This window comes from Netta rufina (assembly GCF_964035555.1).
Source record: "Netta rufina genome assembly, chromosome: 6".
NCBI lineage: Eukaryota > Metazoa > Chordata > Aves > Anseriformes > Anatidae > Netta > Netta rufina.
In genome coordinates, this window is record NC_140129.1 from 14,139,760 (window position 1) to 14,167,166 (window position 27,407).

At 37.1% G+C, this 27,407-nt stretch overlaps 1 protein-coding gene across 5 annotated transcripts in view; it reads right to left on the bottom strand.

Moving 5' to 3' along the window:
• The window catches only part of PARD3B (par-3 family cell polarity regulator beta), a 397,678-nt gene that overhangs the window by 214,312 nt on the left and 155,959 nt on the right, over positions 1 to 27,407 (bottom strand). For all 5 annotated transcript variants that reach the window (XR_014618549.1, XM_084288820.1, XM_084288819.1 and 2 more), the window contains 6 exons: positions 21,479 to 21,570; positions 11,125 to 11,211; positions 7,472 to 7,597; positions 3,257 to 3,615; positions 1,564 to 1,703; positions 684 to 812 (listed from right to left, as the gene is read on the bottom strand). Coding sequence is in view for 4 of the 5 variants with exons in the window: in XM_084288820.1 (XP_084144946.1) it covers positions 684 to 812; positions 1,564 to 1,703; positions 3,257 to 3,615; positions 7,472 to 7,597; positions 11,125 to 11,211; positions 21,479 to 21,570 (933 nt within the window). In the remaining variant the exon portion in view is untranslated. The remainder of the gene's footprint in view (positions 1 to 683; positions 813 to 1,563; positions 1,704 to 3,256; positions 3,616 to 7,471; positions 7,598 to 11,124; positions 11,212 to 21,478; positions 21,571 to 27,407) is intronic.

Genomic DNA, 27,407 nt, shown 5'->3' on the forward strand with positions numbered 1-27,407 from the left:
ACCAAAGAGATGACCAGCTTTGAGGGGAAACACATATGTAACAGATAGCACTTTTACATTGATGTAGTCCTCCTATGACCACGTGAGACACAAAAGAACAGTTTCATGTTCACATTTAAAAAAAAAGGGGGGGGGGGATTAAGCACTAGAGATAAGCTCTGGCATGTCTGATTCTCTGCTATTAAGTCAGACTCACAGCCAACAAAAAGCTTGCTTCCAAAACTTGTCAGGAACACAATGGAACATTACCCCTCACTACTCCGCAGTTTGGCAACCTGGATTAGAAGATGCATCTCCCGGGGGCAGCCACCACCACTAGCTTGTTACTGATAAGCTGCAGGACTCACTATATGACCTTTAAACTGTTTTAAAAGTTTGTTGCTTTTCTCAAAGAGAATGATCCGCTTTCAGTCATGCTTGACCTCACAGTTACAAAATTCATGTACAATATCCCCTTGTGAATTATACTTATGATGTCATTTCTGGGCTGAAAATCAAATTTCATGGAATTCTATCTAAAGTGGATAAAATTAAATATAAATACTTCTGAAACACAAGTCTTACAGAGTTACCCTTTGCTAGCTTTCTCAGCCAACATCAGTTCATTTCTATTTCCTGAGCCAGTTTTAAAACATGGAATTGTTTCAATATCACTCTTCAGGAAAAAAAAACACAAGGTTTACCAGCTCTCGAGGTAGAAAGGCCTCCTCCTGACGAGCCACAATCAGACAGACCGTTTCCCCCTGCTTTGTGCTCCTCAGCATAGCTACAAGCTCTTCTTGGGTCCTGCCAGTGATGTCCCGTCCATTCACCTACCAGGCACAAAAGAAAAGAGGATGCCATATCCATGAATATGTCCTTTTATCATTTTCCCCTCACCTAAGTCAGGTGTCATTCAGTGACTGGGAGCAAAGATAATTAACAACAGCTCCCACACCGTCTTCCTCTGACCCTGCACAAGTCACTTAACCTTTTTGCCTCATTTTCACCATCTGCTAAAGCAGGTCTGTAGTACTTACCCACCTTGCAGGGGGTTTGTGAGGCTTAATTAGTTTGTAAAGCACTTTGAAGATGAAAAGTACAAAAACAAGACCTAAGTATTATTAAAACTGTTTACCTTAAGAGCTTTTTGAGGTTAGTAAGTAGAAATAGTCCATTAGATAATGAGATTTTAAGTCACAATCTATCTGAAATTTTTAAAAAGACCAATTTGAGCAAAATTGCCTTAAAATGAGCACTTAACCACTTTGATATTAATCATACTTTTGGACATGGCTGAAGAGGCAATACATGATCTGTTTCTCAACTGATGAGTTTATCTGCTTTAAGAACCAGTATGTTATCAGATCTCCCTTTTACTACCGTCCCATGAACCTCTGTAAAAATAAACTTTCTAAATTGTGGCGTAAAAAGCTTGCTGGCATAAATAACAAAAGCCATGACACTTTTTACCAAGGTCAGGAATTTTAATTCCATACATCAGTAGTATTTATAGGAAGTACCATATGTATGTTAAAACCAGTGATTGATACTCAGCAACGAAAATAAAATATTTATCCTAACCTCCAGGATTCTGTCTCCTGACTGCAAACGACCGTCTTTTACTGCTGCACCTTTTGGTAAAATATTCTTCACAAAAATAGGACCAGGACCGTGTACTGAAGACTCTCTGGTAACAACAGTGAAACCAAGTCCTTCTGGACCTAGAACATCAGACAAAAAATTCCCAATGTAAGTTTTAACAAGCCAGTGATGATCATTAAAATAAGTAATCAGTCAGGAACATACATCACAGACACTCATTGGGGTTAGCTCTTAGAGAAGGAAAGCAAACAAAAAGCTGGAAATATGAGCAGATTTTCTGCATGGTCTAGAGAAGAATTATATCAATGTCAGAACACATATGCTCAAATCTTTCAACAACTAAAGACAGAAATACTTTTGGATAACCCACAATAATACAAGACAAACCAGAACTCTGATTTTAAAGAGAATACCTTTTCTGCAAATGGTTTTATCACCAGCCTTTACATTAATGTCAACAGTCTATGCAATAAATCAGAGCAATTAGAATTGCTTTTTTATGATCATAAATATAATTTAGCAGTAGTTTTAATGTAACAGTGAAAAGTATCACATGATTTGAAGGCAGAAATTGCTGACTATATGCTGTTAAGAAAGGACAAGTGTTCTGAAGCTGCAGTTAGTGAAGGCATTTTACATTTGGAAATAAACAACCTGAAATGTTAATAGAAAAATGTTTTAATAAATAATTAGGTAGTAAAATCAATATTAACAGTAAGTCACCAAAATCATCCAAGACTAGTAAGGTCCATAAAATATTTTTTCACTGAGCACGATTGCTACCAAGTGAATGGTTTTCAGACATACAATGACAGTATCACAGTCCTATCATATCTAAAAATATAAATTACAATTTAAAAATCAAAAGCATTACATCTAAATTGGCAATAATTCTGAAGTGGTTTTGTTAACAAAAAGCTGAAGAGTCCAGAAGTCAAAATGAGTGATTTAAGTTCAGAAGTAACAAAAATTAAGAAATGACAGCTTAATTACATTCAATATATGTTATAAGAATAAAGTTAGACAGGTTTTTAAAAGGCCACTTTTAGCATCAGACTTAACTCTCAGTCAAATCAGAGACAGAAATTAAACAGAAAATGCAACTACTAATTGGGATACACTTAAAACACATTTTGCTGGATGTGCACTAACCTGCTACTCTATGCAAAGACAGATCTGCATGGAGAAGCAATTAAGTATATACACACAAAAAGCAGGATACTAACAGCTAAATAAATACAGATGGAAAGATAAGGTTTGTAGAAAATAAAAAGGGGAAAAGGTAGATGTGGTCAGTATGAAACAATGCAGAGTATATTTGTAAACATCTTTTTAAAATGTCATAACAGTATTACTCAATTAGCAAATATAAATAAAAACTAATAAAGATCAGCAGCAGGAATTTTGCACTTTTATTCTGTACTTGGGAAAAGGCTGAAGTATCTCTTCATATCACATATTGCCAATCAAATACCTTCCACATAACCAGTATCTGAGATATTTTAAAATCAGTAAGTCAAGGTAACATGCTTCCAAAACATGCTTCCAACAGACAGGAAAGCTGTCTGTTGAGAACATTACTGCTAACATTCCCCTACTTTTCACGTCACTAGTTTACAGTTCAAGTAACAAAAATACAGAAAAAAAAATAATATAATCACTAAAGACTCACCTTTTTTCAAGTCTATCTTTATTTTCTTCGCATTTTTTTTATTGCCAAAGCCCATAAGGGGAGACAGTGAGGGTGAAGATGATTTTCTACTCAGACGTGGGAGGTTGGGGCTTTTAGCCTGTTGTAGCGTTGACTGTACACCTGCCTCCAAGCTGCCTGGTCCAGAAAGATTAACTGGTTTCAGAGCAGGTTTTGGATGAACAGGAGGTGGAATCTTTGTTTTTGGAACTTCTTCTTCATTATGCAGAAAACAAAGGGGAGCAATAGCAGACTTCTCATACTGTTCTCGATTGTATGGAGGAAGGACTTCCAAGATGACACTTTGAAATTTCATTGCCTGACGGAAGATGTCCTGAGCCCTTTAAATGAAAGGTATGAAAATTCACATAACCAGAAAATATGGGCAAAGGTTTAAAGTTGTTCACAGAGAATAAAATAAAATTTATCTTAAACATGGACAAATATCACCTTCATATCTACAGTTTCTTCTCTAAAAAGTAAGCATGAAATAAGATTTCTATACTGCAGCATTTCCTCAAGTTAAAGGAACGGAATACCTGTAAGGATTCCTAGGGTGCTAGGAAAATGTATCAGCCAGAATAAAATAATTAACACAATTCTTCATGCAAAGCATCAGGTAGTGAATTCCTGAGGGCAAAAGCTCTCTAAAAGACTAAAGTTACAACTTGCTACTTTTTCAAAGTGTTTGTCTGCTACGTTTTGTCATTGGAACAGAGGCACGCTGATTACCGAACAATTGCTCTTGTGGATACATCTATCCTGAGCAAGCTCAAGACTCCAGTATTTCCACTAGAGCCTAACCATGCCTCAAATTCCTTCACTATTCCTAACACAACCCATGGCTGACTTCACAGTAATAGAGAATGAAGGGATAGAAAATACGGACATGCTCACAAGAAACATGGTGGCTGCAAATGATGCAATAAAATAGAATGAGGGTATGGGATATACAGATATCAGAAGAAATCTGATGACTGCAAAAGAGGTAACTGTTCATGTGTTTCTACATAAATGAATAAATAAGTAGATATTACTCGCATCTTTCAAGCAGCAGCTTCTTCCTAAGGTAGATACTTGGACTTAATCAATGTATTTATAGATGTGTTCAAGTACAGCACCAGAAACTCAGAGTATTTCGTGAAACTGCTCCCCTTGACTTGATATACAATAACAATACAACGTTTGGACTCATGGTTCTTTGCAAGGCAATTAAGACAACGTAGCCAAAGCAACAGTTCCAACACACGTCCCTGGATTTTGAATGACCTGTAGACTCAAGTCATATCAGTTAAAGATATGTTATAAACCTTGAGTTCTGAAAGAACAAAGTAGAACACTTTCTGTGCTTTCCTTTCTCATCTTCTGAGGGTTTAGCTGAAGTGGACTGAAAGCCCATTGCAGAAGGCAACTTAAATAAAAACAGAAATAGTACCTGAAGAACTTTTGGGGAATGAAAAAAAATCAAGCACTTCTGCTTAGCAAAAGCCAAGTCAAAGGGAGAAGTAATGACCACATTTATTTTTAAATAGAAACGTAGAATCTTTTAGGTTGGAAAAGACCTCTAAGTCCAACCGTTAACCTAGCACTGCCAAGCCTACCACTAAACCACATATCTAAATTATGATATGCTTTGAGAACAATTTACACACCTCCTACCTTTCTTGAGCATATCTGTCATCAAAGTCAGTATTTCACTGAAACCTTGGCTTTGGATTTATACTCTGTTATGAAACAAAAGTCAATGCTGAATGTACTTCTGAAGTAAACAAAGTTTTCTACACTGCTACAGTGAACAAGCCACTGCAGATGTTAACATCTTGAATGCACACCTAGTGCTTTCCCAGACCAACAATACTTCATAGTACATCCACCTTGCAGCTATAGCTCCTGGGTGGGAGGGGCTGTTTTGGGTGTGCTTTTTTTGGCAACATGAAAATGCTGAAGTTATAGCAAAGTCTCAACAGATGCAAGGGATACTTCTGCAAGATAAAAATGTCTTGACTACACTGAGCATATATGCACCAGCAGTCAGAGCAATTGTGTTGTCTCTGATAGGAGACGCGACCAGAAGGGAAACCTCAAACTTAGAGAAGTAAGGTATCAGGAAGAGCGTTGTGAGGGTATTCTTCCAGCATCATCCTTGAGGGTTAGGTTTCAGTGAAACTTTAACTGCACTATCCCAATGTGTCTGCAGGGGTTATAGGTTTTCAAGGACAGACTTTATCCTGATCTTAAAAATCACTGCATGCTCGCAGCATAAGGATGTAAAGTCTTAACCGGGTTTCTCTCATTCCTCATCTCCATCCTTGCAAGTGGCCACACATGGCTACATTTTACAAGATAATTTAAAAACTCAGTTTCAGAAGATGAATATTTTAAATATATGAAAGAGAAAATATAAGATCTCCTACAAACAAAAAATAGTGGAAATAACACAAGTCATCCTTTGGGAAAGTCTAAATGCAGTCTACAGGGGCAAAATAACTGGATGCACTTCAAAGAGAAAAAATAATGGATGGAGAAATTTACATTTCTGGAGACCCCAAACGCATACTTTAAAGAAATAAGGGAGTCAATTAAAAGAGGTGCTAGAAGCTTTGCAACACAACAGAATGTAATTGAATAGATTAACAGCAAATGAAAAAGCAGACCAGTAGTCCCAATATATACAAATATTATAAATGTGGGAATACAGAAAGTAGGTTGTTGCTATTACAGCTGCAGAAGAAGCAATCACCAGGAGCAGTACTAGAAAGCCTCTGCTGAAAATGGAAGGAGACAATATGTAACAATCTCTGCTAAGTGTTAAAACAGATTTTACAAAGGCTATGAAGAAATGTCTATTTGAAGTTAGCAAACAGATTTTGCCATCAAAGGAAAATCTGCTGACTATTTCTGGGTCAGTAGTCATCAGGACAGTACTTCACATCTTTTAGAATTGCTGCATTTTTGTAACTTGGACTTCTATCAGGTTAGTACAATTGTATCTTGCCAGATGAAAACTAAAAGGCATATTCATAAGATTAACTTCAGTCTGGAAAGGTGCTTTTTTCTAGCCATTCTCAACAGTCAGGGGTGATGATGCAGAAGGTATTCTAGAAGGTAACTGAGGAGAATTCATGGGGACCTAAAGGCTAGAGCTTGTCCAAAAATATTCCCCTAGCCCCCAAATGCATGTACTGTGGATGCTGAGTCTGCACTGCCCATAGTTTTTTCCTCAGGTCCAAGGCCACTGCAGCTACACGGTACGATGGTAGATCAGAACATATTTACCACCAAATATTCAGAAAGCAGTAACTGGAAAATCCATCAGGAGGAAAAAAACACAGCCACAGAAACAGGGCAGTATCTACTACCAAACCATGTTGGTTTTTTTAGCAAAGCCTGTTTTGCCAATATTTATCCCTAAAATTGAAATTATGTATTTTTATCTAGAAATCTTGAACATTTTGCTTACTGTTCAGAAAGTTAAGCCAAGCCTCAACTCCCCTGAGATCTCAATAGGTTTTTGTTTTATTATAAACAATCACTCAGCTGTCTAAATATATGGATTAGAAGTTAAAAACAAATTCCTATTTAATTACTACAGCAAATATCTGAAATTTGAGAGGCTATTTTCTTGCAACAATGTCAAATTAATTTATAGCCAATCAAAGCAACCTGTTACTTAAAGTAATTTGAGATGGATAATAAATGTCAACAGATTTTTCATAAAAGTCATAAAAAGTGAGATTTACCATTTAACTCCACTAATCATAGTTTGACAGTACTAGTATATCTAAAAACCTAAGTCCTAAAAAAGCTTTAGACTCAGAAAAATCTAATTTCCTTTGAAAAAGGACATCAAAAATATGCTGCGAATTTGATTCACTCTGAAGTTCTTACAAGGAAAAAAATATGAAGACAATATGGAGAAATAACAGAAGAATTAGAAAGTGAAGATAAGTTTAAAAAATGAAGTCATTTAAATTAAGTAAGCAGAAAGGGTTTACTACGATTACAAAAAGATTCTTATCCCCAATTTACGCCTTTTTAGAGGTTTCAGAAAAAAAATCACAAACTTTCTGCCAGTTATCATTTTTTCCATCATTTTAACCAAAATAAATATTTATCGACTTAAACAAACCATTTCTATAAACTCAGCATCGTATAAAATCTTGTCTAGTTACAAATACCAGTAAAAACAGCACTCACTGTGCAAAGGTTTTATCTATGAGGTCCACGTGGTTGATCTTCACAATGCATTCATTTTCATGGAAAAGCCCATCGCGCCTAGATCTACTATTTTCTTCAATACCACGGATAAAGAGTCCCAGCATCCTAAAAGGCAAAAGATTTTATTTTTTAATATGAAAACTTTCCTTATTCTGCTAGTATTAATTTATACCAACTAAATATATACATTTTTCTCTGCTTTATATAAGATGAGATGAGATAGACTGTTATGAAGTGCTTAATCTAAAGGAAGAATTTCCAGTTCTTGCTTCAATTAACAGGAAGTGGACTTCAAGAAACACCAAGAAAAACTGCTGGACATTAATGCTAATCCAGATGCTAGAACTTCTGGAAGCATTAAATCTTGTAGATCATACTTAGAGAAATGAAGGAAAACACCTAGATCTCCACATTCAGATAAAAGATTGAACATAGTTTAAGCAGTACATGTCTGACACTAAGATTAAATTGTTCTGAAGAAAATCACAAACGATTTAAAAGGTAATGTTCTAACTAGACTGTAATAAACTAAACCAGCAATAGAATAAGACGGAAATAACCGAAGTTTCTATGTTTGAGAAGTCTGTGAAACTTTTCAGTTCTCAAGACCCTGTTGTGATACACGACAGCAATGCCATTTATTCACATTGCCGGACAGCAGCAGAACATAAAAACCTAAGGTTTGGGCTTATTGTCTTTTATTTATTTATTTATTTATTTAAAAGTTACTTGCAACTTGAAAACTGATGTACAGCACAGAAACTTCTCATGATGCATTCAGTGAAGCAAAACTCCAGTGTGGCTAACTGCTAGGAACACTGGGCTATTCCTGACCTACCTGGAGTATCTGTATTGCAAATCACAGCTTAGCGTAGATATATCAAGTGATATAAGGTCCCAAAAACCTGACAACTGCATGTTTGTGAAGACCTTTTATCATCCAGTTTTACCCACTAAATTTCCATACCACATCAGCACAGACAGATGACCTTTAGAGACCATTTTCTATTGATTATACTCCATAAAATATTAATGTGCAATTTCCAACTTTGCCAGCACTCCAATCGCAAAACAGAAGTCTTGCACTTTTTTCTCACATTCATGACTGCCTCTCATATTTAATTCCATTCAACATATTCACAGCAAGCCATTTCAAATGACACAATATTCATTGTTCACGCGTAACATTCTGATGTCAGATTTACTTTATAGTAAGATTTTAAATTGATATTTATGTTGAAAGCAACATACTTTAAATGAAAAATTGGTTCTAACTGAATGTTATGTCTTTAAAACATCTCACCAAAAAAAAAAAATCACATCAGGATTTTCTTGCAGCCTGTGTTACCCTTCACTAAAGAACTGAAAGGGCAAGCAGAGGTGAGGACCCACAGCCCTACTGATGACAAGCATCCAACCAGCTGCAATCAAGAAGCCACACGCTTAGAACTAATTCAATGTAATTACAGGAAGATAGAAACCAACAGAAGCAGGGAAATTAAAGAAATTAAAAATTAAGTCAGTTGCTATAATCTTCCCTAATCCTATTGTGCCTAGGTGCTGCATTCATGTAACGCTATAGGCTTGCACACTTGTCTAAAACCTACTGTGAGCACTGGTAACGGAGTGGCTTGAGTTACACATGCTATGGCAGCTGAAATTCATGACTCCATTAATTATTTCATACAATCTCAATTTTAGCATTGTTTTAATGCACTATTAAATTTTAATTTCCTTTTTTAACGATATCTAAGTGCTGAAGAAAGGGAAAAAATATTTCCATTAGTTTTGTAATTCCTATATAAGAGTTCATAAATTAATAAGATGTTTTAACTACCTCTAGAAAAATTTTGCTCTGCAGCAGCACTAGGTCTAACGCCAGCATTACCTTATTAGTAGATAACTGTTTACAATTGAAATACCAGACCAAGTTGGTCATGGCCAACGTGCCCCCATAAATTGCACCCTGTCATTAACAGAAATAAAAGATGTCCTTCTGTACTTTCTCATCTTTGATGAGTTAAAATTTATTTAATTAAGCTTGGGTCTAGTGTTTAAGAGGTAAGAGTGATTTAAGTCACCCTAGTGCTCTTACGAAGATGTATGGTTCTGCCAAAGGTCACTACAATTTCAAAATAACTGTTTAAATAAGTAGGACATTTGTAAAAAAATAAAATAATAAAAAAAAAAACAACCCACAACTGTGCTCTGAGGGATCCCCAAGAGCATTTGTAGATAAGACATAATAAAACGTACACAATGCAGACCAAGGAACTCCTTTTTTTCATTATGAAAGTCTTTAAAAGCTACATCCAAAACAGCGAAATTTCAATACAGAACAGTATTACAGTTACAAAATAATTGATTTTAACATCTTGTGATTTCATCACATTTTGAAATACAGTGTACACACTCCAACATTCATGGCATACCCAAACCAAACAACCACTGTCTGCGTTTTGTGCTGGGCAATGAACACAAGCACCTTGCTCAAGAGAGGCAGCCTGCAAAGCCTCACACAACTCAGATGTCCTTCAGTTCCCATGCAAGACCAACTTTTTTCTTGAGACAGTGATGACATTTTTCCAGCCAATGGTTATCTCCTTTCCCCTTTAGCAAATAAACATTCTGAAGGAATGTGGGTTCACTAACAACCACAGATGGCACTGAGAAAACATTTACACATATAGACCTTTACAAGGCAACCTAATCCTTCATGTTCTCTGTGCTACGTGAAAGTTGACAAGTAAAGAAACATTTAAGGATTAGACAATTTTTACTTTTGCAATAATTGGCTTTGTATTACAGGCAGCCACTTTACTATATAATAGTGTCATTTATGGCACTGGCAATTTTCCATCTCTTATACAGGGCTGCCAGTGTCAAATTAACTCTCTGGCTAAGCCTTCACATGTCAAATTTCAGTCCAGATGTTTTATTTATTTATTTTTATTTTTACCATTCCAGTTACATAGCTTGGAAAATAGTTATAATGAAAATGCTGACACAGTCTTAACTACAGTACATCAATATGAGCATGCTGCTATAATAGGCTTTTGTGATCTCAAGAGACTATGTTAAATCATTTATAATTAAAGTAATTGTATTGTGACAAAGAAAAGTTCATGGTATAGTACACATTTTATAAATGCTATGCAACCAAATCTGAAAGGTAGCTTGAAAAAAATGAGGCATGACCAGGCAATCAGATATATATATTTTTTGACTTTTCTTGTCTGACAAGTCATTAAGGAAGGGCCCAGGCAGAGAAATCCAACTGAAAACAAAACAAAACAAATATATATATATATATATATATATATATAACCAACCCTGACATCTTAGAAATGCATGTACATTGTTCTACTCAGAGTCTAGTTTACCATTCAGAGAAGAAAAACAGAGATAAATAAAAGAACAAATATGAACAAATTGGTTGGTATTGTCTCATGTAACTCATGTAGACTAGTAAACATTTTGGCAATGGAAGACAGGGTCATAGACTCAAGTAACAATTTTTATATATTTTTAAGCATTTGTTCTTCCTTATGGTTATACAGCAGGTACTTTAATAGAACTGAAACTGAAATCCTTTCATTAAAATACTCCTTGAGCAATGCAGAAAATCTTACCTTCCACTCAAAGATGAAAAAAAGGGCACTACATGTATTCCCAAGGGTCCACCTTCCCCAGAAATCTCCACTGTTTTTGTCATTTCACTAAAAAAAAGAGCACAAGAAAACATCTCATATTCTTCTTCACATAATTTTCTACCTTAAAAACAAATTCTAACCTAAAAACAAATGATTTAATCAAATAGCATAAAGTATAAAAACAATATTAAGCTCAGAACTCACTAATATATACAAAATCTGATGAAATTCAAAATGCCTAACAATTTCTTTAGTCTTCCTTTAGATTAGGATTTGTGTACTTGGAAAAAGAAAGACACCAAACACTAGACAATTTCCTAAGTGCATCCTTTAGTAAATTAACCAGAATATTTAAAATAAGCTTTGAAGTCAGGGGATACTTCATTACATTAAAGAAATTTTATTCTACATATTCTAGAAAAAAGCAACTTTTTAACTTAAGTTTCACATTAGCTGCTTCTGTCAATTATCCCCATGTGGACCCATTATGAACACGCAGATCACACACTGAAGACATCAAACAAATAAGCAAGTTAATTGAATTATGTTTAAGTATCTTGCTTTCTGCCCTGTGTTGCATACAACCTCAGACACAGCAAAAAAAAATAAATAAAACTGCAACTCAGCCCATTTCTTCAGGAAGTTTCCTTCCTCAAAAAGCATTACCAATAACCTCTGTATTATCTCTGACAATACAACAAAAATTTTTTTGCTGTTTCATGGCGTGGTGCCGTTTCTTTTCCTATTGAGCATTTTACACTGCTAGCCTTGCAGTGACCTTAGTTCTATTCTGGGTGATCACAGTTTGAAAAGGAAGGCACTTGAATTGGCTAGAACTTCAAAAAAGATCAGAAGGGGGCGAGTTCTACATTTCAGCACGGAATTCCTACCTTCTGTGCTCGTCTACATTTCCCGTTACACCTCCCTCCCCCCAAATCACACCGAACAGCATCGCTCGGGATTAGTGGCCAAAGGAAAGCTACTGGGTATTTCCCTTCACATTAGGAATAGCCTAATCCAGTCAAGCTGTAAAAAGCTCTGCCTAAACCTGCACATCAATCCTGCCATTTTACTAGTTCTGTAAGTGCTGAACTGAGCGACCACTTCACAGTGCCCTGAGTTACAGACAGTCAGTCTGATCTAAGTGCAGGCTGCTGTTGAGCAGAAGACTGACATTTCTGCAAACACCTTACAACAGGTCTGGAGAGCGCATCTCTGCAAGATGAAAAACACCTCCGACTCCTTCCTTTCCCCAGCGGTGTTTTCCTGGGCAATAATTTCTGCAGGGATCTACTGACTGATTGCCCTGGCCTGTGGCCTTTTGATTTGATACAAGAATAGGCACAGAGGCACGGCTGTAAGGGCAGAATCTGTGACCACCCTTGAAGGGAGGCCCTCGTTACACCAGACTTTACAGAAAAAACTTTACAGGGCATTACAGAAAAACACACGGTACACCTAAAACAAGGGGAGCAAATATTACTGCAACTCATCTTAGACAAATTCTGCCATTGCTTTCTAATAATGTCATACTTTTGTTTTTAAAAAGCTTTTATCCAGTTGTATAACCAGAAGCAACTTGCCCTTGGTACAATGATTCTTATCTTGCTCAGTTAAATATGGAATGAGAAAATAAGCTTTACAGTTTTGAGAGGGTTTCTATAATTTTTTTCTCCGCAAAAGGCTGACTGGAATGAATTTGTATTCCACATAAATGAAACGGACAAATCCTGAACAACAAACCACTGCTGGTCCCGACATAAAAGATTTCCATTTTACTGTAACACAGGCATTATCAGCATGTATTGCTATTTTTCTTTCATGAATTCCCTGAATTCTTCATGAGCCAGGCATGGAAGTCCTGACAAAAATCTTTCTATGAGGTGTGATTTTTTTGGTTTGGTCTTAGTAAACTTTTTTTTATTATTATTTTTAGTTTCACTAGGGAAAAGAAAAAAAAGCTAGATTCCACTCAGGATTGTTCCCAAAAACTCCAAAATGCACACGTAGGAAGGTAGGAAGTTAACTATTCTTTCAGGTCCACCTTCAATTTCCATCGATTCTCTTAGTAGACAAAAAACATAATTAAAATGCTACTTGTATTATCTTTTGAACTTGTATAGAACCAAAACATGTAAGGGATTTAAGTCCTAAAGGTCCAGAAAATATTCAACAGTAGCAAATGGGATTTAATTTGTAAAGAGAGAAATTTAAATAAATCCTGGTTGTCCCCAGATAACCCTGTATTGCTTAATGACTCCTGTGAAGAGTTGTCTTCCTCAGCAACGGTAAAATAGAGCAGGAATTTTCTGAGGGTGATCATGACAGACAGGTTACCTGTCATCTGAAATCAATGCACTTACAGTTGTAAGTCAGCTCAAGGCCAAAGATAACATACAAGTTTATTTTTAAAATCTATTCACTGAGAAAAATTGGTTTTATTCTGAAAACAAGTAGCATGCAGATCGTTTGTTACTTTTAAAAACAGAAAGACATCCTAGAAGTAATGTACTAAAGCGCTAAATATCCTGACCAAGAGGACACCACATGTGTATCTAAAAGGTACTTTATACTTCAAAATGAAAAAACTACGACTCTGACTTACTTTTCATTCCCAAATGTGGTTATTATTTAAATCTAAAAAGAAAACTGCCCTTCCTGACAACATTAATAGACTTTAGAGGACATACTTTTTTTATATCATACCTATGAAGGCCTGAGAGTTTAAAATAAATAACTAAAGCAGGATATCTGCTATTGGGCTTTCTTGATTTAGAAATGTCAAAGATTAAAGACTTGGAAAAAATTGACATCACCCACTCCTACTGTCCATCTTCCAGCTGGTTTCATCTGCTCAAAAGAACAGCTTTATTCCAGCAGCATATTGGTCTGCACTGGCTTGCAATTTAAACTACACTGGCAAGAGAATTGGGGAATAGGTCTATGGGTGAATGAAACACTGAACAGGATGACCTTTAAGTTTAAGGATACTAATTATTAAACCCTACAGGCACAAGGAACCCCAAGATGCTGGGACTCTGAGTCTGACAGAGTCACATTAAAAAACTGAAAGCAAGTGGTAGGGGAGAATGTAGAGCAGCTTTCCATATTGTGGTTGACAGCTTTGATATTGATATTGGATGGTTTTTCTGCAATATTCAACACGTTTAAAAAAACCAACCAAATCCCCAAAGAAGAAAAGCTACCTTCCAAAACTTGTAACCTACTTGTATCTTATTTGTATTTTAAATCTCTCCTATACATCTCAAATGCATTTTGCACTAAGTGAAAAGCCAACTTTGGCCTATCAAGTCAGCATACAAAGACCTGAAGTCCAACTGCAGGCTAGGGATGAGAGGCCAGGAGCATCAGTTCACAGGTGAGATGCACAGAGCATGCCTCAGTGTGCTCCCCAGGAGCAGACAGAGACACTGCCTCAGAAAATCCTGTCCCTGCTGCATTTGCAATGCAGTAAGTACAGGTATGTTCTTACAGCAATCAAAGTAAGTGAATTTTTAAAAAGTGTTTATTTCAGCAAAACTAATCAGAATTGCAGGGTTTACCCCAACTGGAAACACTGCACTGCAGCTACTTCGAATGCGTGCTGGTGTCTCCCTTCCCCTCCGCTACTGCACAACCGCATCTGTGGTCTCAGCAGGGACGGCACCTGCCCCGTGTTACCTGTCTGCTTCATCCAAGGCCACGGTCAACGCCGTACTATTGATTTTTAACCTAAAGAAGCTGTCGTCATTTACTATGTAAATTCTTCAGTGCTGGATGTTTATTGATTTCTGCCAGATTCTTTACAGTCTATCACATTTGGCAGGAAGGCTTGCCATGCATATTATTAAAAATGCTGATGAGTACAGTTTAGAGAAGAGAGAAAAAGTCTGTGTGTGTGTGTGTGTGTGTGTAGTGAGCACACACAACAGTCCATTGTTAACACAGACAGCAAAATTTAAATGGAGCGCTGCATATTCAGTGGCCATTGGTCTTTCTTCACACTGATAGTGCCCTTGCTGTCAAATATTATAGCTCCCTCTCCTGAAAACTGCATCAGGTATTACCAATTTGTCAAATACACAATAGGGAAAGCTTTGACAGCTGAAGGCTCCTCTACCAGCTACCCAATAATAGTGAGGAACTGATCTCAACTGCTAAAACACAGATGCTTAAAAGGGATCTCTCTCCACAGGTAAATGTTTTGCAGTTTCGCAGTAGGATTTTGTTCGCTAAGGGGATTTGACCTTCCCAAATTACCAATGCTAGGAAGATTTTGGTAGGATTTCTCTTTGAGAATGCAGTAAGATGCAACCTACAGACAACTGTTTATTTATTTTTTTAAAAACATATAGAAGACAGCACCTCAGAAAAAAGTTTTCTACGTGGGGTAAAACTTGTCATCATATGCATGTCACAAGGATCTACTGCCTGAGTATTAAGTATTTATCATCCCAATAGCATATTCTTCTCCATTTTAGCCCTATTCAACACCTGCACATAATTACTCAACCCAGGAGCAAGATGACGAAACAACAAGCTTTCAATAGATCACTGAATTCCTTGTATATTTTTAAGGTTAGCAAGCTGCTGTATTTGAAAACAAAATAGCATAGGATGTCATATCCCTCGTTGCAAACATAAGCATAGCTGACAAATGTCACTCAGATGCAGAGAGCTCACTCACAGGTGAAGTTACTGAGCTGCTCTTGGCTGCTTGTCCCTCACACGTGCCTCCAGCCCCACCGGCCGATGCTGCCATTTTGGGGAGGAGACAATCCACAAAAAAGGGTAGCTCACATTTGTTAGAGAGCACAGGCTATGGGTGGTATCACGTTATAAAGGGAATTTTAAAGAGAAAGCACACAGAGATCTATCCAAATAAAGAGGGTGATGACTGTCCATGCACTTCTTTCACACATTAAGTCAGTTGCTGATGGTAATGAAGTATCTGTACCCATCTTTTCAGAGAAGGCAGCCCAACTACAGCTGCCAAAAAACACATTTTCCTCCCACCTCCTACCCCTCTTTCCATTTTTTCCTTCCCCTTTTAAACCAGATGCTCAAAGTTCTGAGGAAAATGACTTGGAAACTCTAAAGAAGAAACTGGAGCTGGAGATACTAAATAGTGTGAATACACACAAACATAGATGCAAGTCTGAGTAATATCCAGTGATGGAGAGCATCCTGCAAGGAGAGGAGAGAACAACTGAATGCGAAGGGTCGCAAAGGAGCTTTCCAGGCACAGCCAAAACGGCTCACTTGCTTCTAAGGGAGTCAGGCACATTTCAGCTGTTCCACTCCACACAGGGGGAAAAAAAAAAAACAAAAAACAAAACAACAACAAAAACACTAACAAAAAGTTTAAATATTTACTATGAAATAATGTCATCATCTCCCAGTTTCAGGAGGCAACCAATTGTCTCCTCATATCTAAAATGTGTTAATCTAGTAAAGATGTCACTGCAATACAGATTTTTCCCTACTAAAATTTGTTAGCTCTCACAAGATCAGCTGTCTATAAGTTTAGAGACAAATCAGACAGCCTGCAGGCACAGGTTTTTGTCTTTTTTGGTTTTTTAATCAGGTTGTTCCACTTCTGTGTTGTTAGACTACTGCAAGACACAGAAGGTGGTTAAAAAAAAAAAAAGTAAAATACAGAGAAGAAAAAACCCTGCCGTTATGCTTTAATTATGTATCTACAGTGCTTAAACCAAGGAACTAACCCTGACCTCTGCTAAAAAGAAGTGGGAAGACAGCAAAACAGAACATAATGAAAACACGTAATGAATTATCTATGCATAAATTACTCTTTGAGTTCCAACTAATCCGCTGCTATTAAGCTAAACACCCACTTCCAAGCAGATACATGTTTGCTGTATCTTAAACCAGTCATTTTTACTAAGAAATAGAAGAAAGGTTTCAGTATTTCCATGTACACTGTGCTACAGGACTAAAGGTTTTGGGCTGTAACACATTTCTCTCTGATTTCTGTAGAGTACTGAGACCCCCACTGTTACTTTAAAAGTCCTCATCTAGAATAGGCAGCAAGGAAAAATGCCAGATTTTATACAATGATAGTATTAACTTAGCTGCTCTTATTCTGAACATCATCTTTACCAGCAAATACAAAATAAAAAATCCACCCTCACAAATTACAAGAGGATTATAATTAGTCCTGCTTTTATTTATTCCTTTAAAAAACTGCTAATAACAGGATGTTTCATGTCTTTCTCCAGAAAAGTTTATCTCTCAGAAGGTCACATTAAATTTTTCATACTCCTGAGGGATACAGCCCTGAAAAGTTTCCCAGTACTTCCACAGTGAAATATTTTCTAGAGAATCCAGGCAAGGAAATATCCTTCCTATTAGCTTCTTCATAGAGGAGCTGAAAATCCTCCATGCTGCCCATTATTTCATTTACCCAACGTGCAACTTTCTAATTTTAACTACTTAATTTAATGAACCGATTTACTTCAAATGGAACAGTTTTCCTACTTGAATGAGAATTATAAAGTAAGTCGGGTCTGAAGCCTTTCACTTCAACTGACCAGGTTTCACAATCATAAAATATTAATCATGATGTTCTTTATTTTGCTTCCCTCTGAAATACCCATTACTGGCTACAGTTAGAGAAGGGACACTGACCTCAGATAGGCTGCTGCTCTGATGAGAAGCCTCAGATAATTTTCTTAGGTGACTAGCTGCTATTTTATTTAAGTGCTATAGGTCATAATGATCAAATTCAATGGCAGAACGGAGTATTTTCTGGTAAAAGCACCAGGGACAATAGTGGTTTTCTTTTCTTCCATAGCACGAAGCAGCTCTCAGGCTGAAATATTAGTTTCATTAACATCATTAAACTTAACATGACTTATTTAAATGAAGGTTTACAGTATCATGACTTGGTGGTCTTTCATGGCCCTAAAACCTTTGAAATATAAAAAGACAGACACCTGCACAAATTATGTTTATTTTCCACGAAGAACAGCATAAAAGGAACCAAATTATATATCGAGATGTTACTTACATTTTTTTGGTGGAAATAACTGTTTTCATCATTTTATTAATAAGAGCTTCTAATGCAAATAATTAGTTAGATTCAATCAAATTAAGATACTAGTAAGGAAGATGGATAGTCTCTAGTAGTTGATTAATTATTTTTTCTTTATAAAACAATTCCTCCTAAAGAGAATACCTCTAAAAACAATTTTTAAAATAACTCCTCACTTCAGTAAGGAGAAAGCTATAAAACAGCAAAATCATTGCCTTAAAATGTATATTCTTTAACTTTTAAAATACTGGTAAATTTCACAGAAACGCCAACAAGTTTTCCAGAACAGTGTTTTCTGAATTCCCTGTAACTACACAGTTTAAGGAATGTGAATGTATTCATGTATTGCGAATACTTTAACATATTTCATAATTTTTAGGGAGTGAAAAAAAAAAAAAAAAACACAAAACCAACAACAACCAGCTCATTTTATCCCCAATACTTGCAGGCAAAACAGTGTTTTAAAAAAAATCTCAATGTACTCCTCTCCTCAGGCCCATAGGATGTACTGCAAGTTATATTTTGGTATAACTATTTCACTGAAATTCTGCATTTAAGGAAACACTGTTCCTCTCAATTTTGCTGTTGTTTTTCTTTGTTTGTTTTGTTTATTTTCTTTTTTTTTGTCAGTGATTTTCTTGAATTCATCAATCTCAATCCAGATTACGATGAATCACATACCCACAAAAAATTACAACCAACGCAGAAAGGTTCTTAGGAATACATTGTTCTGACTTGTTTTACCTCTGCTCCCTGTCTGGTTCAGCACTTTGATGCTCAGTCACTGAGTGGTGCCCAATCTATATCCTTTGTATTTTTCCTTCCATACTCCTCCCTCCAAGGGGGTTTGCATAGTTCAACAACAACCAAACCAAACCAAACCAAACCAAAAACGAAACAAACAAAAAAAAAAACACCACAGGATTAGGTTCATTATTGAGTGCTTTGTGATATAACAGAGAAGACCCGTACGTTTCAGGATTTGAAATATAACACAGAGGGGTCTTGTCATCTTTCTCACTGGCAAAGTTTCTGATGACACCACCAAAATACAAACGAATACAACCACCATCTTCTGAAGAATCTCCAATATAAGCAATAACTTGGTTAACCTGATGAACACTAATGTGCACGCCTAAGAGAGAACTAAGAGATTCCTAAGAGAACCTAGATGATCTAAAACACACTAGTAAAAGCATAAAGACAAAAACAAGTATGAGCATAGCATGAGCAGAGCTTGATTAATCCTCATAACAAATTAACAGATCAAGAGACAAATGAGTGCATATATTTGGTGATGCATAATAATTACCTCATGTGAAACAAACTGTAGACGACTTGAGCAAAATTCCAAAAAGAAAAAAGCATTAGCAACTAAGCTAAGTTCAATACCTGCATGATGAACACTAATCAGCTAGCATGTAACTTAGAGGCCTGGCAGGTGCAAAGAAAGCTGGAAGAGCACTCCAATTCCTTTCCATGATGAGACCATTCTAAAAATACACATCAGTGCCAGCCAAAAAGTGAAGAAACTACAAAATGGCATACAAAAGCAGGTGACGAGGAGGACTCAGAGGGGAAAAAACGCAGACAGACAATTCGAGAAGCACAACCATACCAAAGTGAAAGAATCTCCCATGAAAGAAATGAAATGATGACACACAGAACAAGACTGAGAAATTAATTCTCTTGCATGGAAAAGACTGATTTTATGTGCTCTAAAAGAAAAGGTGATCTTTCCAGCAAAACCCTGGCATGAGCCAGAAAACCAGAGTCCCTGCTCTGACAGACTTACGCACATGCTTTGGGTATATAACTTCATGCCTCTTTCCTGGAACCCCATCTGTATAAAATGAGATATTAACACTTGTTTTTTCTCAGGTATTTATGAGGATAAGTGCTGAAAGCTTACAACACGCAGAAATTATTCATTACAGTGTTTTTATTTTACACTGTTTTGACAAACAACTATAAGTTGCAGAATTAAAGTAAATGATTATTTGCTTTCCTCAAAATTGAAATGGAAATTTATTTTTGATGTCTTACCTGCCACACACACATCTCCCATATGACACTTTTATTATATAACATGCTATTATATCACTACAGTTTCTCAACAAACACAATACACTGGACAAAGTGTGTTGAATACCTGAATTCCCTTCCCTACTCAAAAAGGTTATTTTAGCACAACCTTAATCTCCACTCAAAACTAAAATTTAGGCTCATAATGGGACTGGAGACTAATAATAAGAAAACACTTTACTGTAAATTTGCCAGGTCAAATCCTTATTATCAACACTGAGGATCTGAATGACCGACTTTGTGATACTATACACCAAAATTAAGAAGTCAGGCTGCAGTAACAAATGTAAAATGCTTTTTTAGGCAGCTATTTAAAGGTTTGTGTGTTGCTTTTTTGTTTGTTTGTGTTTTTGTTTTGTTTTGTTTTTAACTTCAGTTCAGCCATTCAGGATTTTCCTTGTGATTTCAGGAACAATAAACCCCAAAACTAAATATTAAACTTATTGAGAACACCTAGTTTCTTCTTAATTTCAGCTATACCGCTATCAAATTCTACCATATTGGCTTCCAATCCAGATTATATATTTAAATTCCATTCAAAATTTAGACTGGTCAAAATAAAAGGCATTTCCCAAATTAACAATATGAACCCTACCACCTTCAGTTCTAACAGCACTAGCCATCTGTGGTCTGCTGTAAATGAAGAGAGGAAAAAGATGCATTCAATCTGACTACCCTAGTGAGGTAATGCACAGGGAAATACTGCAAATATTAGCTATAGTTTTCACAGTGTATAAACATAGAAATAAAATCTACTACAGTATATAGTGAAATAATAACCTTACAGAGGTGACATTTTAACCAGAAAACGATTGTTTTAGGATTATATGGTTCAGCCAAACGTTTATTTCAGATATAACATCCTATGTAAGAACATCCTCTATCTGGAGACATTAAATACTTGCAAAATTGCAAACCACTAAATATACAATAGTAGCATACCTCCTGCATACCCTACTATATCGCAAACACAAGTAAAACTTTCCATACTCGCCAACCAGGGTAAAAGATTGCCATGTGCAAATAAATTCTTCGGTATATGCACTGAGTGAATTTTTAGAATGGGAAAAGGGATGAGGAAGAAGAGATCATGATGATAATGAGCACAACACAGGCGCAGGTGGAAGAAGTCAGTCTTGACTTGCATATTGACAAAACATGCTCAAGTCAGGGCCGCACAGAAGATGTTCCTACCTGACAGGCAGCCGGGTCCTCTGAGATGACAACACTTCTGTAGGTCCACTGAGGTTCATCTCCCCATCCTCGAAGGATCCCTGGGAAACACCCTGTTGAGAGATTTCAAAGCACATTTTGAAACTAAGCACGTATTTATGCATACAGAACACTGACTGTGTGGATATTATTGATCCAGTGCTTGAAAGAGAAAACGCGTAGTAAGTAACCTCACCTCCCTGGCAGGGAGGTCCAAAAGGCCCATTTTGTATGGAGTGTACACAACAACTTTCACAAAACCGGGAGGACATCTACAGTCCTGTTTGCTCACTCCAGAGTCTCACCACACTTCTACTGACATTCTGGTTTAATATGCCAGAAGGCCTTTCCCACCACCTCAGGGAAGAGAGGAGTGAGATTTTGAAACAAGGCCCTGTATAGTCAGTAGATTTCCTTCCCTTAACTTCACACAACCTAACAGGACATTCAGAATCTCTCAGCTCATTACAAAAAAGACAGAGTGATTGATGAAACTAGCCACCAGCCACCCTGAACTTGTATAGGGCAGGCTACGGTACGCTTGGGCACCTGTCTTTAAAAAGCTGCTCTGTGCTGACAGGGAACACTTCAGGCTGAAGGCCTCCACAGAGGTGGAAAAGCTACCAATACTGCTTTCTCCCCTGCCACCTCCTTGCTTATGATAGATCCCCGAAATCTCAAACAAACTGCTTTTTCTGTCCCTTGGCAGCTTTACTCTGGTAAAGACATTTTCACATTAACTTCACAGAAAACGAAATTACGGAACGACTTGGCCAGGCACAAAAATGCAGTGCACACAGGGACCTAACATTAACGCTAACACTCTTTAAAATTATTAACTTTCCTTTCCTGATCCTTAGATTCTTCATGTTTGCATTTTTTTCCATACTGGAAAAGGGAAAAGAGGTACCAATGAGATAAGACCACTGTCAGCAGGTGATATATTAGCTTTAATGTACTGTACTTCGTTGCAACCCTCACAGCAATAATGTAAACACAGCAAAATCCGTAACAAAGACCTTCTTTGGAGAGGTCACTTCTGCCAACTCTGCAACAGGAATATAGCTGGAAGACATAAATCTTCAGCTGTCAACACACTAAGAGAATTCAGTTCAAAGCTTGATCTTAACTAGATAAAGCCAAAAGTTAATCACCATTTTTTTGTTGCTACAGTGGTACAATTTTCCAATGTATATACTTGCCATATCAAGTTGTGTCAAGGCAAATGGTAGCAAATATTACAAATAAATTCCAAACAACAAAGCCAACTAGTTAGACAATTTTATTTTCTACTAAAGCTTTACGGTGTATATTAACATTTCCAATTTCTCTCAAAGGACAGCTCTACCCAGAAAGACAGCTTTACAGTTTTGGTGGCTTCAGTCTCTCAAAGATTTGAGGAACTTATTTCCAATTTACAAGTAGAAAGAAGGTTGTAGGGAGAGGGGACTGCTTTTGTTTTAGAAAAGAATCATGACCAGCCTTGCAAGCAAACTTTTGTATTATAAATCAAGCTGGATTTCTGTCCCTCCTTTCCCCTCCCCTTTTGTTCACTCACCACCACCACATCTTTGAACCTATTATCTTGGCAGCAATTCTCTTTGCATGTTAATCAGAGCACAAGCCAACAGAGTTGGCTTCCACTGCAAAGCCAGTACAGCTCACTGAAAGTAACTTCTGTCACTAATGGAAGAACTATTTGAAAAAAATGGGTATTGAGTGCATGCCATCTCTTCCAATCCCTCTTTGCAGTGGAACCACACGTCAAGGAGCAATTCTTGTTGTATGAAGCATATTCCATACTAACCTCATAAATCACAAACTCAACCTCAAGCAGCAAGTTAGCAACAGAAATCTGACACACAGCCTTCATGTGTTGACTTCATCTTGAAAAAAAGACAGAGCCTTGGTAGCAGCAGATGCCAGAAGGAGACAGACCTCGTTAACTATAAGCTCCCAAACCTAACCTTTTTTAGCTAACCAGAGAAAACATTGGTGCTACAAAGGGTACTCATTTTGGAAAGTTGAAAATAGCCAAACCATGAGCAGATTTTGGGGTTGTAAATTAACCTGTCTCCTTTTTCTTCCAGACATTGGCTGCAACACAGTGCTGCTCAACGCATGAGTGAGAACTTGCTACTCATGCCTCAGAACAGTTTTGCTATTTAAAGCTACCCTTGCAGTCTACTCAAGTCTGCACATGCTATATTACTTCTCTATTTCTGGGCTTTTGGGTACTGTTGCTTTTGGTACAGCGAGGTTACATCCATAGTTGTCCTCCTTCCCCCTTTCCTTGGATAACTGAGATTTCACAGCAACGACAAATATAGATACCAGAACATGATCTCATCTCATGTTTCTGCTGACTGATTCACACGTTTAAAACCCCATTTTTGATCAACAAGTCTAATGTCATACTTGGAATTAGATTTATTTAGTCACACAGCACAATGTTGGCAAGTGCACAGCTACACTGCAAGATAAGTAAAAGGTTGTTACACAAAGATGGCAACCAACTGTTCTCTTTTCTGCTAAAGGTAAGATCTGCAAAAGATGTCAGCAAGCTGGAAAATAAGGTTGTTATAGCAAAGAGGGGTATCAGACCTCCAATAGAGGTCTTCAAGGACAGACTTTAAAATGTGTCAGGAATGTTTCAGGGCATGTTTATTCCTGTATTAGAAAAAGTGGTCCAACCTTGTGAAGTGCCTGACAGCCACACATCTCCACTGTTCCATAAGGGAGAGCTTCAGAGAGGAATTAGAGGATGAAGTTTGGAGTCCAAAACTTAAACTACAGCTTTTTTTTTTTTTTTCTTTAACATTCAATGGTAAAGGCTCCTAAAAGAGTAGTTATCTACTCCTGAGCTGGGCCGCTGAGTTTTTACAGACTTCAGAAATGCCACAGGGAGGGTTCAGTGTCATACTCCCCTCCTGAACATCACCCCCAGCTTTTATTTGAAGGCATACAGTGCTCACACACCACAGATTATGGCATGCTGAAAACAGTAAACACAGCTAAATATATTTAAAGTCTTAACTTATCGCAGAAACACAAATCATAATAGTAATTCATAATCGGGCTCTCTGAGAATGACATTAGATTTCCAGTCACGTAATAATCACTACAAACGGACAAATTCCTTTTATACTTCAGCATTTCATTAGAGCCACAGTAAATTTAAACAGATATCTCCTGCCCAACAGGCGGAATGATAGCAAGCCAATGATGCACAGCTATTAGAAGACAATGATCCAAAACACACAAATTCTTAATATCTTGTTAATAAAGATCAATTGTCAGTTTTTCAGTAGTAGCAGAATTAATGACACTGACTCCCAAAACTTTACTCACATTCAGCTGCCAGTATAATATAACAGAATTGCAGTTTTCAGTTACGAAATAGGAGTAAATGCAAAAAGGTATGGTAAATAGAAAAATCAAGAAGGCACATGCATCTAAGATAAGTGGCATAATTATTATTTTTTTAATTTATTTACATAAGGATAATTTTAATTAAGCATTTTTTCTTAGGGCTGCAAAAAAGCATGTTTTTCAAATTAGGACTGGAACAGAAGAGAGGGATCCTATTAAATAATAGCTCTCTGCAAACAACTATAATCCAAATGCTTGAAAGTATCCCGTATTCATTGCATGACAGTTCTTGAAATAGGTACATGTGTATGTGTAACAGTTGGAGTAACAGAGTATACGCCAGTAACGTTTTCTACTCTGCAAGTGTGCACCATATTCCCAATTTAACAGTCAGCATGGATAGTATTAGCTCCCAAAACAAATATGCTGAAATCAGTAGAGCATCATACTGAGATTAGAGTATGAGAAATGCAGACACATGCCCCCCCCCTTTCCTCTCTTTAAAATGTTCATTTGACAAAAACAAACAAACAAACAAAACAAAAAAACCTCAAAACTCCTTGGAACCTATCAGCTTAAATAAAAATGAGAGTGGCACTTTTGAACAGAGAGATTAAAGTATTGGTTTCTGGCTAGAAAAGAAGAAAGGGATAGACAAAATTAGCTCAAAGCAGTCAAAGCTCCTGTTTTGACTTCAAACAGAGGGAGCAGCCCTGAGCAGCCAACACAGCAGAGGGCTGCCTGACAGCAAGGCCACTGACTGGCCCTGCACTGTGTCAGGCCATTGCTCTGCTTTCCTGCTATTGTCACAACTAAGAAAAGGTGTATTTTCAAGTCTTAGAAAAAAAAAAAAAATCTGTACCTGATCAGCTTTCCAACTAAACTGTGATTACAGTGTAGTTTTCCATTATCTGTTACTTGAAAAGAAATTTTTCACTGAGGGTCTCCTATAGCAATATTTTGTATATTCACTCAAGAGTACACTATACCACATTGTCAACGTGACAGATCTTTAGAAATAGTCAAGAGCCACCAGCAGGCATAGAAGGGCTGTTATTCACCTCTCTGACAGACTCCCAGTACTATTGTTAGGACAAGATGCAAGTTTGCAGCTCATTCCAAACTGCAGATATATCACTTTTGGAAAAGCTATGTAGCCGGAAAAAAAAAAAAAAAAAAAAAAAAAAAAAAAAAGGTCCTTTTCTATTTGGAAAAGGAATTCTTATTAAACAATAAGCAGCAGTAGACAAATCTCAGAATTAGATGGGAAGTTTAGAGAAACAGTAACTCTGTGTAAACAACTGGAGAACATCCTGAGTGCAGGGTATACTTGGAGTATAAAGCACTCATCAAACACTAACGATAAAATTGAAGGAAATAAATAAGATCTATTAATAAGAATTACAAATGGTACCCACTCAAAGTCTGGCATATCCCAAGGGAAAATATCTTTATTTCAAACTTTATTTTAATGGCCAAGTTAAAAGTGAAAATATATGCCTTAAGTTCCAGTTCATAGTATTGTATTCCCAGAGGAGGTCAGGCTTTTAAAACAAAGGAAAGACCTCCAGACCCCACAGCAGAAGGTCGCGGAGCAGAGCGGCAGGTCGCAGAGCTCGCTCTCCGTGCATGGCCAATGTGGATCCTCCTCCAAGAAGGTTCAGTGGCAGTTCAGGCCCTACCAACACAACAAACAATCGGAGGCAAAGAAAGCTGGGGGTGAAAGGGACGCTAGTTTACAAATGCAGGAAATGTCTCATCGACTGCTCTCACAACAGACAGCCCTGATTTCCATATTTAAAAACTGAGCATTTTTAGCAGCACTTTCAGGATCATGTGAGCATTTCTGACAGCCAGAAAGAGTTTAAAAAGCCACAGCACTATTTTTAGCTTGAAAAATCAGCACTTTCATAAATATGCCCAAACCGATTAGTAGCCACTACACAGGTGTTTACCTTTACATACAGCAACAAACGCAACAGCTGACATTGCATACCAAACACCCCAAGCCATCTGGCTCAAGGAACATGTGTAAATGCTGGGTTTTGTTCCATAAGAATATAAACAGGCACAGGGCTAAATACATTAACCTTATTTGAACCCACGTTGCACAGCTCTTGATGTAACGTTCAGCACATGGACACGGGGCTGGTTGGGCCCCGACGCGGCCTGCTGGAAGGCCGCAGAGGTTGTGAGCCTGGTGGGGCTCCCGGCCAGCTCGGAGGCCTGCTTCCCCCACAGGGACCCGGGCCTTTTGTTACCCTGCTCCTGTCACCCTCATATTGTAAAACAAAGAATGAAGCAAGCCACAGCTTTCAGTAGGCTACACAAAACCAAAGTCACTCATACGCTGGAAAGGAAAGCAAAGTTTTTGTCAGTATCCGTATTTCACCTGCTTACCTAGTTACCTGCTCACCCACACAACTTCACATAATAACCAAAAACACTTCCTGAAATGCATTTGTAAGCGGAATGGTTTGGTATCACAAAAGCTAGTATAATAATATTCCTTTAAAAAAATCAGATGAAATTTAAAATA